This window comes from Canis aureus, chromosome 10 (genome assembly GCF_053574225.1).
Source record: "Canis aureus isolate CA01 chromosome 10, VMU_Caureus_v.1.0, whole genome shotgun sequence".
NCBI lineage: Eukaryota > Metazoa > Chordata > Mammalia > Carnivora > Canidae > Canis > Canis aureus.
In genome coordinates, this window is record NC_135620.1 from 57,257,393 (window position 1) to 57,272,207 (window position 14,815).

General features: G+C 56.2%; 2 protein-coding genes across 8 annotated transcripts in view; both read right to left on the minus strand.

The window, feature by feature from the left end:
* Positions 1-6,498, minus strand: part of CORO2A (coronin 2A) — a 54,272-nt gene extending 47,774 nt beyond the window's left edge. For 3 of the 6 annotated variants that reach the window (XM_077912657.1, XM_077912653.1, XM_077912650.1), the window contains exon 1: positions 431-582. The gene's annotated coding sequence lies outside the window, so the exon portion shown is untranslated. The other 3 variants (XM_077912654.1, XM_077912651.1, XM_077912658.1) reach the window with 3 other exon arrangements.
* Positions 6,499-10,864: 4,366 nt separating this feature from the next.
* Positions 10,865-14,815, minus strand: part of TBC1D2 (TBC1 domain family member 2) — a 50,773-nt gene continuing 46,822 nt past the window's right edge. The window contains exons 11-14 of one of the 2 annotated variants that reach the window (XM_077912659.1): positions 13,021-13,206; positions 12,096-12,217; positions 11,235-11,413; positions 10,865-10,963 (exon numbers count right to left, since the gene is read on the minus strand). In XM_077912659.1, coding sequence (XP_077768785.1) covers positions 10,902-10,963; positions 11,235-11,413; positions 12,096-12,217; positions 13,021-13,206 — 549 coding nt within the window. In that variant the 3' untranslated portion in view covers positions 10,865-10,901. Of the gene's footprint in view, positions 11,414-12,095; positions 12,218-13,020; positions 13,207-14,815 lie in introns of both variants that reach the window. The other variant, XM_077912660.1, reaches the window with a different exon arrangement.

The following is a 14,815-nucleotide window of genomic DNA, read 5'->3' on the forward strand; positions in this document are numbered from 1 at the left end:
ATTTACATTTGAGCCATTTTACAGATAAAGAGGCTGAGGCTCAGAGAGGTGGGCCATTTACCCAATGACCTTCCTCGCTTTCCTCGCCTCCAATATCTGGCTGACTCCAATCTCACTCACAAACCAGCTCGGTCATCACTTCCTCCGGGAGCCTTCCCACCCCCAGTTCCATCCTAAGGTTAGATGCCCCCCTTTGAGGGCCCAGTCCCTGGGTTTCCCTATCATGGCTGGAACCCCCCACCCCCACCCCCAGGCTGCGTGCCCTTGAAGGCAGTGATAGGTCTGGGTCATCTCCATCCATACTCTCCAGGCACAGAGAAGCCTCAGTAGACGGCTGCTGGGATGAAGATCATTACAATCATCAGGGCAGGAAATATTCTCCCCACTTTGTGAGTGAGGACAAGGGGCATAAAGAAGGGATGTGACTTGCCTACAGAGCACGATATTGGCCAGGTCAGGTCTCCCTCCTCAGGGGCGTGGCTTCTTTCCTTCTACTGCGTCTTTTGTTATCTGCAATCTTGGACTACAAGCCACTGCCCAAAGTTCACTTCCGTCTCCTCCTGCGCAGGCCTGGGGGGCGGGGGGGGCCCTACCTGGTTCAGCCAGGTGTGAAGGGGACTGTTGTGGAGGTGCTCTGGCTGGGGAAGGCTCCATCCTCCAGCCTGAGCCAACACCCTTTAGGTAGCCATCGGAATAGCAACAGTAGCGCAGGTCACCTACTGAGCACCTCCGAGTGCCAGCACTTTCCACCTACATCTCACTTCATCCTGCAGCTGGCACCATTATGATGCCATTTTGCAGGCTGGGGGGGTTGGGGGGGCAGTGGGGAAGACCTGGCCCCAGGCTCACCTGGTAGCTGTGCTGGGACTGGATGCCAGGACTGCATCCTTAGCAGCAGGCAGCCCCAGGAGTTTGCTGGCATCAGAGCCAGAAATAAATGCACAGTCAGAGAGTAAGAGACAACTCCCAGGGGGCCTGCAGGCCTGGCAAAGCCCCACACTCTCCCTCCCTGTCTTCTGGCCACCTCCCACCCAGGGCAAGCAGGAGGGATGAGACTCAAGCTCAGGGAACTGCAGGCCTGCCCCGGCAGTCCTCGGCACTCCCTGTGGGCAGGGTCACGCCACTTGCCAGTCCCCTGCAAGCTCTGGGCTCGGGGCCAGGCTGAAAGCAGCTGTCACGTCAACCCTGCACAAGTTCCCAGCATCCTGTTTCTTCTTAGTAGAATGAGACTTCACATATCTGCTCCCAACAGGGTGAGAGATGCTGAACAAGGCCCTGCCTTTCACTGAGCCTCACTCTCCCTATCTGTGAACTGATGCTGGGGTGGGCTGAATGGGTAGGGTAGGTCCCAGTGGAACCCACCCACTGGCATTCCAGGTAGCACAGCACAATGATTAAGACCCTCTACACTGGAGCCAGATGACATGGTTCAAGTGGATGACCCTGTTCCAACTGCCCAACCCCTCTGGGCCCCAGGGTCCTAATCTGTAAAATGGGGAGAAAGAGTAGAAAAAAGATGAAGTAAATACACCAAAATTTTTATATTGATTATCTGAGATGAAAAGAGAAGACATGAATAACTTATTTTGTTTTCCTTTTTTTCTAAATTCCCCATTACCGTCAAGTATTTATAACAAAAAAACAAATATACTTTCTTTGTAAATTAACTTTATTGAGATATAACTTACATACAATATAACACACCCATTTTAAAAAGTAGTAGTAATAAGGAAAGAATCGATCCTCCACAATGCCTTGAGGATTGAAAGGGTTAATGTACATAGAATCTTAGACGGTCCTGGGAGCAGAAGTGCAAATAAGTGTTTGTTAAATAAATAGGCCAAGACCAGCTTGGCTTCCTCCTCCTCCTCCTCCTGCTCACCTGGCCTGGACCCCCTCCTCACTCCCAGCACCGAGCTCGAGCTCGGCAGATCCTCTGCCCCCACATTCACTTCAGGTTCGCTGAAGTTCGCTTCCTGGGTCCAATTCATCACCCCAGCCTGGATTTTTTCCACAGCCTTCTCTCTGCACCCCAGAGGAAACACAGTAACACTCAAATCTGCCCATGCCCTAGCCCTGTCGCATGGCTCCTCACCACCCTCTCTCTACTAAGAGCCCCAGCTCCTCTGAGAGACATGGTCTTAGCAAGCTACCTAATGTCTCTGTATCTTTGTTTTCTTAACTGAAAAAGAGGAGTAAAAAGAGTTACCCCCGCTGTGGAGCGCCTGCCTGGCTCAGGGAGTAGAGCATGCAACTTTGATCTCACATTATGAGTTTGAGTTTCACGTGTGCGGCATAGAGTTTACTTTAAAAAAGAAAGAAAAAAAACAGTACCCCCTCACACCAAACTTGGAGGGTTCCATGATGTACAGGGCAGGTGCACAATCTGACCACGGGTGGTGCCTCTTACCAGTCCACCTGCCTTTTCGGTCATTCTTCCCTGAACCTGCCAGGCAAGGGCCTACCTCAGGGCTTTTGCACCCGCTGTTCCCTCTACCTGGATGGCTCTTCCCCAGAAACCAGCCCAGCTCACTTCCTCACCTCCTTTAAGACTTTAGCCAAAAGGTGCTTCTCAATGGTCCCCCCAATCACCCAATTTAAAATTATAACCCCGTCCTTCCATTCCTCTCCACACACCTGAAGCCTACTGCTGTGTTTTATTTGTTTCCTCTGCATTTACCACCAATGGCTTTACTTATTATCGTCTTTTTTCCCCTATTAGACTGTAAGTTCTTTAGGACAGATTTTTTTGATCTATTTTATTTACTGTCAAGACTCCTGCCTCTACACCAGAAAATACCTAGCACTACGTAGGTGCTTAATAAAAGAATAGCTGAATGACTAAATGAATGAATGTAAAGCACTTAGGATAGTGTCAGGCAGGCGGGACGTACTCAATAATAATAATAATAATAATAATATTATTATTATTATTATTTATACAAAGTGAGGCTCCCATGCCCTTTCTCTCTGACTTTTCCAAGCTTATAATCACACTTCCCTAGTCTCCACTGCACCCTGCCCATCTCTCAATTATGGTAGGGAGCACAGGGCTCTTTAATTATATCTTTTTCCATTTACACTGAACTGAATGAAATTACCATTTCTTGTAAGTCAAAACAGTCAGATATTGGCCATTTCAAAGGGTTTAATATATCTCTCATGGCAACATGCAGGGTCCTAGGAGGTACCTCCAGGCCTAGGTGCCCAATAAATGTTTGCTCACGGAAGTGAAGTCACCAATTCCTGGCCCTTCGTATGAGATGTGCTTACAAAACACCTCTAATCTGGTCTGAAAGAGGCAAGGCACAGCCTTTAGACTCAAAATAACAAACAGAAGATTCTGCTGCACTATTTTCTGGTCTTCCTGAAGCATCTCTGTCCCTTGATTATCTGGCAAAGAAAAATAAAAACAAAGCCACACTACACTCTAAAACAATCCAGGTTCTGGCCATTTGGAACTAACAAAAGTCTAAGGCTGAATGAAGTCCCTTCCTAGGGGAAAAAGGCTAGCTGCCTGCCTCTAAGAAGATTCATTTAGTGATGGGGGAGGAAGGCTAGAACATTCTTTGGTTGTCACCGTGGTCACTGTTCCAATGCAGGCTTTGGTTACAGAGATCTGTTAGGCCCCCAAGGTGGGTTGTTGGAGCTGAAAGAAATTCAGCAAGCACTGAATCTACCCTGATTCACAGATGGGAAAAGTGAGACCAGAAAGGGGAAGGGACTGACCCGAGGTCACACAGAGGAGAACGTGAAGAGCTCATCCTGGAATCTGGGCCTGCTGACGCTAGTCTAGTGGGCTTTCCTCCGGACCACACTGCTTTTATGTTGGCCAGATTCCAGCAATGTAAGCCTTAATGCTACTATTTTTTAAGCTGTACTTTTCAAATGATGTTTATGAAACCTCAGATAAAGCTCCAAAAGCTTCACTGTGACACTTGTTAGAAGGGCACCTGGGTGGCTCAGCGGTTGAGCATCTGCCTTCGGCTCAGAGCATGATCCCAGGGTCCTGGGATCGATTCCCGCACATCAGGCTCCCCACAGGGAGCCTGCTTCTCCCTCTGCCTGTGTCTCTGCCTCTCTCTCCCTGTGTCTCTCATGAATAAATAAATAAAATCTTAAAAAAGGAAGCTTATTATAATTAACAGCATTACATTAATCTCTCTCTACAATTACTTCCTTAGGGTAAGGTCGTCAAAGTAGAAGTCTAGCAGCAAAGGGCAGTTTAAATCATTTTCATGAACTTTTGTAACAGGCTGCCAGATTGCCCTGCAGAATTAAATGCTGCTGGAGAATTGCCCACAGCCTTGCCAGCAGAAAGGTTTATCCTTTTGTATTTATTTTCCCTCATTTTATAGGAATACATACAGACTGCTTTCACCAACTATATGGTATATATTTTCCAACAAACAAATCCATACTCTGGTCTTGGAATCAGGATCCTGGGTTTGGTGGCTGGTTTGCTGTCTCAGCTTTGACAAATCATGTTCCCTCTGGGGCTGGGGGATGCCTATCTAGACAATGATGGGGTTGGAGAGATGACTCCTTCAGATCCCCTTCAGCTTGGGCATTCCCTAATTCCATAGTACATTTTCAAATTATTAGCATAAGATGACTTTGTAATAGCCAGAATCTGTCATGCCCCTAAATCAGGCCAAAATGGGTGCCTCCTTGCACTAGGTGAGCAGGAAAACAGAACCCAGATTATACAGATGTAGAGATGACAAGAGACTTAGGTAACACTTAAGCTTGTGTGTTGGGGTTACGTTCAAGTGACAGCACATATACTTAGTCTGCTTTTACGATGGGGTAATAATACTCATTTGCGGTCTAGCTGCAGGCTGGGTGAGGTTCCACCATAGCCAGAGGGCACGGTCATGGCTACTCTCAATCAGAACAAGAATCCCAGACTTGCAGTCAAAGGCAGTTCACCCCTAGCAAGTGCTCATCCAGCCTCTGCTCACATACCTCCGATGACACTGAGAGCTCACCACCTGCCCCGGCAGTCCCTCTCTACTTTTGGCAGTAAGAACGCTCTTGGGTGGGAGCAGGTCATAAAGCGGACAAGAGGGACCCAAAGGCTCAGACTTGATTCTCAGAAACTACTCCCTCAATCAGGGTAGGCAACAGGAGAGGATGGGGAAGGACCTGGAACGGGTTCCTCCTTTCACTCCAGACCTCTAAGGCAGCTGCTAACCCACAGGTGCTCCGGAAGTGCAGGAAGGGCAGGGGACACATTCCAGTCCTGATGCAGGCGGTTCGGAACAAACCCCAGGCTCACCACTACTTGCTCTGGGGCAGATACCTCAGCTCCTGCCCCTTCCCTTTGCTCCCTTGGGCCCTGGCAGGAGACAGAGTGCCAGGCTTGGGGCAGTTCAGCTTGGAAGTGAGCAGATTTAAGGGACCAGATGAGTGCTCCAGGGTGGAGGAAGAGGAGTAAGATGTTGTCTGCGTGCCCAGGGCAGGACCAGCAGCTTCCAGCTGTTTACAGTTAGTGCCATCCCCATCCTAAGGGGTGTGTGATGGGGGCAGCAAAACCTTCCAGTGAGCGACCGGGCCAGATGCCAGAGGTCTTTTTTTTTTTTTTTTTAAAATACTGAAAGCCTAGAGCCACAGTCCCTCAGACACTTGCTCTGTCCCAGATCCAATCCCACTCAGACACAGCTCTCTTGGCACTGTTGCCCCTCTGAGGTCCACGCACCAAAACCTGATCCAGCCCCATCATAGCTGGGGGGGCAGGGAAGGGGAAGAGGAGGTTGCAAACCATTCTCTAAATCCTGGAGGGTTCACGGGTCTGGTCGAGACAGGCCTGCAGCCGATGGTCCCCTCACCCCCAACTCCCAACTCAGGGCTCTCCCAGCAAGGCCGGCTTGGTGGCGGGCTCTGACGGCCGCACCCTGCGTGCCCGGCGGCTCGGTGGGGACCTCGGGCTGTCGCCCCCTCCTGTTTCCTGTACCTGGAAGCTGCGGCCCCGCAGGTCACCGAGGGGGGGGAGTCGGGCCGCCGTGGGGGGGGGGCTGTCGGGACCGGCTTGCCACACCCAGCGCGAGCGGCCCTCCCTGCGGGCAGGAGCGGCGGGCGGTGCCGACCGTGCCGGTCCAGCCCGGAGCCGTCGGGAGCCTCCTCGGCGCGGCCTCTCCCAACAGCGCGGGGCGGAAGGGGCCACCACTGCGCCCGCTATGCCAATGGGGAAACTGAGGCCTGGAGAGGAGCGGCGCCTTGTCGGGTCACGCCGAGGTGCTGGAAGCCTGTCCCCCGCGCCCCGCCGGGCCCCCCGCGCCCCGCCGAGCCCAGCATCCCTCCCTGGGCGCTGCAGCCCGAGGCGCAGCGCGCCCGCACCGTGCGCACCGGGAGGGCACGGCTGGCGGCGCGGGGCCGCCCTACCTTGGTGACGGCCGCGCAGGTGGCGGTGGTGGCGGCCGCTCCGGCTCCGGCTCCGGCTCCGGCTCCGCGCTCCTCGCCGCCCGCCGAGTGCCCGCGCGCGGCGCCGCCGCCTCCTGCCCCCGCAGCCGGGAGGGCGGGGCCGATGGGCGGGGCCGGGCACGAGCCCCGCCGCGCGCCCCGGGCCCCCTCCTTCCCCTCTCGGCCCGCGCTCCTGGCCCCCGGGACCGGCCTCGGGGCGCGCGCACGCGCACTCGCCGCAGTGATGGGGCGGGCTGCCCGGCGGCCGCGCGGAGGCTGGGGGTGGGGGCGTCCCCTCGCTGCGCGCCGCGGGGCGGGGGTCTTGACCTCCCGAGCTCCGCTGCCCCCTGGGTGGGGTGGAACCGGAACCGTAGCCGTGCGTGCGTGCGAGACCGGCCTGGGACCTGCACGAGACGCTGGGTGCCCGGCCCGGCCAAGTGCGCGCGCAGAGCCCGCCACGGGGGCGGCGCCTGGTGACCCGCGGCTGCTGGAGGACTCCTTGCGGCTCCCCCGTCGGCGGCGGGAGCGCCCCGTTCTCTCGGCGGCCGGCAGGGGGCGCTGCCGCCGGCCTCGCCTGCTCCGGGGCCCGAGCGCGCGGCGCGGACGGAGGGGGTGGGAGGCTGCTCCTTTTCGCACAGCTCCTGCCGCCGCACGCTTCAGTGCATCACCTCCCTTTGCACGAGCCCACGAGGTTACACTATTGCTATTTTACGAATAAAGTAGCCGAGGCGCCGACGGGCTAAGCGGCGTTTAAGACCACACAGCTGGGCTCCCAGGCCCAAGCCGAGAGCCGTGCGCCACCCCCCCGCCCCCGCCCGTCAGGAGCAGGGCTTTTGTCTCGTCCGGTGGGGTCCCTGGAGCCCCCGGGGCCGGTGCCAGTCCGGGGCGGTGAACAACAGCGTACTACGTATTTACATGTAGTACTTCACGTAATCCTCGTGACCCTTTCGTTCAGCCGCTACTATTACCCCCCTTTACAGCTAAGAATGTCGAGGCTTAGAGCGGACTATCTCCTGGGAAAGAGGAGCCCGCCGCAGCCTGCGACTCCTTCGCTGGTCCCCGCCCCCCAGCCCCTCCCCGCGGAGGCCCCGCCCCAGGCACTGGGACCTCCGGGGGCCATGGGCTTATGGACCGCTGGGAGGTCCCTGGGGGGCTCTGCTGGGAGGTCCCTGGGGGGCTCTGCAGTACGCGCAACCCAGGACCCTTTCTGGGGCTGCTGCCTGTGTGCATGTATGTACACCTGTGTGCGGGGACAGGGTGGGGGTGGGGGACCCTGTTCTGCTCCTTTCTCCCTAACCCTGGGCCTTTCGAGGAAGGCTACCCTCCCCCAAACATGTTATGAATTGCACACATGGGAAACTGAGGCCGGAGCAGGGATGACCTGCCCCAGGGGCCCCTAGTTAGAAAACCATATAGTAGGTTTGGCCTGAGTTGGGCCCACCTGCCAGCATCTTCTATCGGGTCTTATGGTTGATTGGGACAGGCCAGGAAACCACCGCCCCCTTCCCTTCCTACGTGTCAACACGGCCAGCCTCGTTTAATGGGCTACGTGTGGGCAAATATGCCTTTGCAGGACCAGAGCATGTGAGGAAGGTGAGGAAGGGTGGCAAATTCTTCATCTAGCTGCCCAGAATGGAGCTGTCTGGGCAATATGGCCTGTGCCCTGGGACACTGAACTCAAGAGCGAGGAACGGCAGTGCCTGAGAGGTGAGGTCCTGAGTGTGGGGGGAGCGGGAGTGGGGGTCTCCAAAGTAGCAGTAGTAGTAGTCTCTTTATTCTTGAGGAAGTTGCCCCAGGGAGCCCCCTCCCCTATCCAGTGCAGCATGGATGGCAGCTTGTGGGGGCTGAGTGGGACCGAGATGCTCTGAGAGATCCCATCCCCTGGGGTAGGAAGGGGGGCCTGTGAGGGATTGGATCCTCTGGCCCTAGAAGACAGCATCCCCTGGGGAAGGGGGCAACAGCTGTACTGCAGAGCCAGGAATACGACACCAGGGGTGGGCCCCAAACAAATGCCTTTCTGCCATTCTGGAAGAAGGGGGAGGGAAGGCAGGCAGCAACAGCCACAGACCTTTCCTGAGGTATGACACCCGCCTCCCCCCCCCCCCCGCGCCAGTCCCTGGTACAGCCTGTCAGGTGGATGCATCTTCCATTTTCCTTTGCCTGGAACTATCCCAGGGGCCCTATACCACTTGGAGAGCTATAGGCTGGGCCTCTCTTTCCCCTGGATCCTTTGGTGTTTTAGGCCCCAGAGAAGTGGAGGTGAGCTGGAAAGACGCCTCCCTGGTCTTACAGTTAGCACCTCAAAGCTTGAGCATGGCTTAGCCACTTAGCAGCTGTGGGACTTTGGGCCAGTTCCTTAACCTCTCCAAGGCTTCACCTTCTTGTTTCCAAACTGAGCGTGGCCTGGAGTGAGCAGTGCTCTGGACAGTCAGCTCTCATTCCTGGCTCCAGCTCCAGCTCCAGCTCCAGCATCTCATTTCAGGACTGGAGGAAGCTGGATCAGAGTCAGTCCTGGGGTCTCCACCCCTCCTGCTGTATCAGCATGCCCAGGCCCCACAGCAGGCTGTGCGGGGCACACAGCACCAATATTCCTTAAAAGCTGCTTAGGTTGGGGCACCTGGGTGGCTCAGTGGCTGAGCCTCTGCCTTTGGCTCAGGCTCTTGGGATCCCCGCAGGGAGCCTGCTTCTCCCTCGGCCTATGTCTCTGCCTCTCTGTGTCTCTCATGAATAAATAAATAAATAAGATCTTAAAAAAAAAAAAAAAAAAGCTGCTTAGATGATTCTATGGTGCAGCCAGGTGGAAGCCAGGGGTTACCCTGCCCGGTCCATGACCAAGCACCACCCCCTCCCCTGGTCCAAGAGGGGCAAAGTGTAGGCACCCAGCTGGGGGGGGTTGGGGAGGGGAGATGAGGAAGGGAGAAGAGGGAGAGAGAGAGGGTGAGGAGAGTGGGCCTAAGGAGAAGGGGGAGGGGGAGGGGAGGAAGGAGGCCTGAGGGGGAGAGGAAGCAGGGCAGATAGGAAGGGAAGAAGGGAGAGGGGAGTGCCGCTTATCTGACAGCCCCAGTCGGATCTGGGATTGTTTATTTTTTGCTGAGGAGGGACTCTGAATTTCAAGGCTGGAGCTGAAGGACCAGCTGGGCCCGGCCTTCCTGGAGCCTCGGGCCTCTTCAGAGCCCTCTGGGTGACATTTCTCCATAAAGAGGCCACTCCCTGCTGGAGGTGGCACTTTACTCTGTGCCAGCCACCAGCGTCCTCTCCTCTAGCCCTCCTGGGAGCACTAGGAGGCTGGACCCCTTGCTTGTCAATGATGCCCTTAGAGGTATAGCACCCAGCCCGCTGGGGGTGCAGCTAGGACCCTACAGGCCACCACCACGCCTCTCAGATCTCAGCAGATGTAAAAGTTTAGCAAAAATGAGGAAGGTTGTCAAGACCCTACATGGGGTGCTGGTGGGAGAGAGCCCTGGGGCTGGCCCATAGCCCGTTATGTGGGAGGAAAGTACTCTGAACAGCAATTCCCCAGAGCTGTGTAGGGGGCACGGTGTCGGGGAACTGGGTGCCTGGAGTGCCAACTCCTCAAGGGTCACACTTGGGGGCGAGCATGCGGGTCCCTGGTCCCCAGGGACAGGTGTGCCTCCTTCCCAGCCCTGGACAGGATCCTCAGATCAGAGTTGGAAGTTTCCATGCCAGAACCCTCCGCCCCCCCCCCGGTCCTTCCTGCCTAAAGTCTACCCAGTGCGAGCCTGTACCAGCACAGTCAAGGGTTTGCTTAGACACTAGCGGCCAAAATCACTGATGTGGCCTTGACCCCCTGCCTTGAGGGGATCAGGGGAGGCCTCTGACCACTGAGGAAGGGCCCCAAAGAGCCCAGCAGAACTGAAACAGAGTTCCTGCACACGGTGGGTGCCGGAAGAGCCAGCCCTGACTTGGCAACAGGCTGTAGCTTTGTCCCTCTCACCACCTTTTCCGCAGCCTCCAGCCACTCGTTTTTTCAGAGAAGAGGTGACTCTTCGTGCCTGGGGCTGTGAAGCTGGCAGAAGGAGACCAGACAGTCGGGCCGCCTGACCCAGCACTCTCTGCCTTGAGCCCCACACCACGTTCCTCTTGGTGTGGACAGGGGTTCTCCCTCGGAACCTCCCCCCCACCCCCTGAACGCACTGTGAATGGAAAGGAGGGCATAGGTGCCAGGCTCAGGAACCAGGCCTCAGTGCACAGGGAGCTAGGCTGGGGACACAGGCAGAGCCGGCACTGGAGAGGTGCTGGGGCCCGGGGAGACACAGCCTACCTGCATGGGGCCCTCGCTCCTCAGGGAAGCGGGGGGTGGGGGGCGGCCTGCAGAGACACCCACAGAAACAGAACGCAGGGATGTCCCAGGGTTGCCCTCATGATGCAACACCCTGGAGCCCCGGGCCCACTCGGGAGCAGCTGGTTACTGGGACTCATTCAAGTTCCAAAGCTTGCCAACTCTTTCCAATATTTCCATTGTTTTATACAGATAAAACTTAAAGAATGTTCAGGTTACCCTCTGAGACAGCATATTCTTGCTCGTCTGTGCTAAAGTGCTCTGTGGAAGAAGTGAGAAAGGGGTAGCATCCCTGGGTATGTGCTCACGAGGGGATGACCCAATCAATGGCTCCATGGCAGACAGTGTCGTAACGGGGAGACTGAGGCCCAGAGAGGGGAAGGGGCTTGCCCCACGTCATGTGGTGATGGGGCTCATGGGCGGGACCACCACCCCACGGCCATCCTCCTGGGGGCCTGACGGCCAAAGGGGAAAAAGGGCTTCGGGGAGGGCAGGTGGCCAAGTCAGGGTCCCCCCTCCCCCTCGTCCTCACTGGTGCAACCCTCTGGCACCGCTGGGTCTCGGGAGTTCCTAGTCTCCAAGTACTCGGCCTTCAGTCGCTCCAGCTCGTGCAGCTCAGCCTCCAGCCGCTCCCGATGCGCCGTCCGCAGCTGCCGCAGCTGCTTCATAGGGAAAGGGTTCATGTCGTTGAAGGCGATGTTCATCAGCTTCCTGGGGGGAGAGCACAGTTAGTCCAAAGCCAGTGCCCTATCGGGTCTGCATTTGCTGGGCCTTCCCAGGCACCCCGGCATTTGTTCTGTCCCTGTGGCTGAGGCCCTAGCCCCTGCCCACAGGCAGCTCACCTTCCCGGAAGGAAACCGTGAATAAGAAGACAACTTCCACCCAAAGTGATGTGTACTGAGGCAGGAAGAAGCTTAGGGCTATGGGAACTCTAACACGTAAGGAAAGGTTTATTAGGGAAGGCTGCTTGGAGGAGGTGACATGCGAGTTAGGTGTTGAAGGATGAGTAGTAGTTGGCCAGGCAAAGATGGCAGTGGTGAAGGTGACGGGGGGGCATTTTAAGTAGAAGAAACTGCAAGGCCAGAAGTCCAGACGTTGGTGTCCTAGGAACTCAAATAATTGTTTGGTAGGATGATAGGGTGTGGGTGTTAAGGGCAGGAAAAGGTGGGTAAGAAATGAAATTGAGCAGAGGCCTTGAATGCCACGTGAAAGGGCAAACAAACCACTGGGGCAGTGGAATGTCCCTAAAGGTTTCTAAGCCCTAGTGGGGGATCGACACCACTAACAAATCTCCACTCAGCAAATACCCGCCTACCCTCTTCTACGTCCTGGGGGCATGTGTGGGTGGTGGGGGTGCTGGACAGGCAGGACTGGGGGCAGAATGGGTTCTCACTGGCTGTTGCAAATGGTCTTGGTGAAGAAGCGCAGGTACTGGTAGATCTCCAGGCCATCCTGCAGTCTCAGGATCTCCTCCTCGTTGTACTTGAAAATGGCCAGGGCATAGCGGAATACCACCTGGGGGGCAAGTGGGGGCTCAGGTGGGGCATGGGGGGTGGCCAGGGCAGGTAATCCCCAGGGGGAGGAAGACCCCCCTACACCCAGACAGTGTGGGACCCCCCCCAGACAGGCTGCAGAGGTTGAAAGCTCGTGTGTGGGGAGCCCGGGAGGCAGGGGCAGATGGGGGAACCCCAGAGGGAGGAGGGAGCACAGCGTGGAATCCGGGCATGGGGACCAAGTGCTTGGCTCTATCCTTACTTGTCCCGGGGCCCTGGGTGAGGTGCTACTCTCTTGGACCTAATGGGGGTAATACTGTCTTCACATGGGGTATTAGCAGGAATCAGAGTGACAGATCTGAAGGTGCTCTGTAAACTGCAGTGTGGTACGTTCTCAACCACTATGGGGAAGAAGGGAGGCCTGCCCGGGGTCTCCTAGAAAGGCAAGAGGTAGAGCTGGGACCACGCCCATGTGCCAGCCTCCCAATATGGGGCTCAGTCCAAACAGGAGGAAGAGAAAGAGGGGCTCAGGTGACTGGATGGGCAGTGGAGGGAATAGGGACGGGCCTCCTGGATCCCAGCTGTGGCTCTTCCCTAGGAAAAGGAAATCCCCCCCAACTTTAAGACACATCTTCGGAGGCAGAACTACCCCTCCTCCTTGTGTGTGCAAAGCACTTTAGTTTATAAAGCCATGCTCCCACGAGATGTCCTCAACAGCCTGACCAGGGGAGCACTATCTTCCCATTCTCCGGGGGCAGGATCGAGACCCAGAGGGCTGAAAGGCCTTGCCCAGGACTGTCCTGCTCACCCCTGGCAGTGCCCTACCTTGGTGCCCTCATACAGGAAGGCATCCCAGACCCGGAGAAGGATGTTGCTGATGAGACTGTCTGCAAAGACCACGAGGAACCAGTTGAAGGTGATGAAGGAGAGATCCACGCGGTGCTGGCCCAGGTGAGCCATCAGCCTGGGCAGCTTCTCTAAGAGGAGGTCCTGGAGCACCCGCTGGTCCACCTGGGAGCCAGGGAGAGAGGGCCTGTCAGCTGCCAACCTAGGGAAGGGGCTGCCTGGCTCCCTGCCTGCCCTTCCGACCCAGCCAGTCCACACACAGTCCTGGAGTCCCCCTACTCCCTCACCCCAGGAGCACAGAGTGCCTGGAGGATCCCCTCAACCCCTGCCTCGTGGCCACCACCCTGCTGTTCCCAGCACAGGCTGGCAGTCTTCTGGGCTGGAGGACTGGGCTATGATGTGGAGGTCTCTGTGGGCTAAGTTCTTAGCCACTCGTGTTCTGGCCCATTTGCCCTCCTGAACCCAAAGCCAAGCAGCAGTTCAGACCTGTACTGCTGACACCACGGCCACATATCTACAACCATTTTGGGCCTGACATACAAGATGTTCAGTGCATCCAGCTCAAGACCGAGGGTAATTTACTGAGCTTAAGATGCCACTGAACCTGCTGAAGGATTCACAGATTTGCTGACGTGATGTCTGGGATTTATTTCAAGATCACCAAAGCAAGAGGAGTGGGCGGGAGTAGATAGGGAACAGCAGTTGCGTGTCTGTGTTGATAATTATTCAAACCAGGTGATAGATACATAGAGGTTCATATACTATTTTCTCTATTTTTTGTACATTTAAATTCTTCTACATTAAAAAAATGAGAAACAAACCTTCCAACAACCCTACCACAGCACCCTGGTTATACAACACACCTCAGTTTCCAAGATGTTGAAGCATGACAATACAATATGGAACATTTCCCAGCCCGCCCTGCAGCGAGGGGTGCCATGTGAGACAGTCCTGACCAACAAGGTGTGAGCAACTGCTGGGCGGGGAAGCGGAGCCAGCCCCTGCCTTCCAACCCTCTGCTTCTCCCAGCCTGGACCACGGCCACAGTGCTGGATCTGGTACTGCTGTCTTGTGACCATGAACAGGGTGCTGAAAGCAATACGTGAGGGATGGCCCAGCAGAGAGCCTGAAGGGGGCATCAGCTTTCTCATTATCTGGGGGAAATATCCGCCCCTTAAGCCACTGTGAGGTTGGGTCTCTCTTTCTGATTCATGACCTGACGAATCCTCAGTCTCAGTCTCTGGCCCTGACCTCCCTCCTTCACAGCGGACACCTGTGTGTCTGCTGACCACCACCACCACCACCCCCGTGGTTGTCCTGCAGGAGGAATCAGTGTTGGGTGATCCTAATAGGAAAGGAAAGGAATGGGGAGAGGGGCAGGAAATGGCTTGGTAGGTTTGGGGTGGAAAGCGGGAAGGTCCGCCACCCACCCACCCATCCACCCACTGGCCTCTCCGCATAAAGCAGACAGCTCAGATGCAGCGGGAGCCGGATGAGGAGTGAAGTGAGAGAGGAGATGGGAGGTCGAAAATGGTTTCACATTTACACCTGTCAACAAGCCCAAGAAGTAGTACTTCCATCCCAAAGCAGACAAACCAGGTGTTCAGAGAGGGGATGTCGCAAGGCCATGCAGTTGGCTCGGGGAGGGTGGGCTCTGGCCCTAGCTGCCCCTGACTCCAGCGCTCGTCTGGGCTGAGTCAGAGGGCGGTGAGGCTGTAAGGATGGAGACAGCTGCGCTTCTCGGGAGGCCGTGACCACTGTGTGTGAACACTTG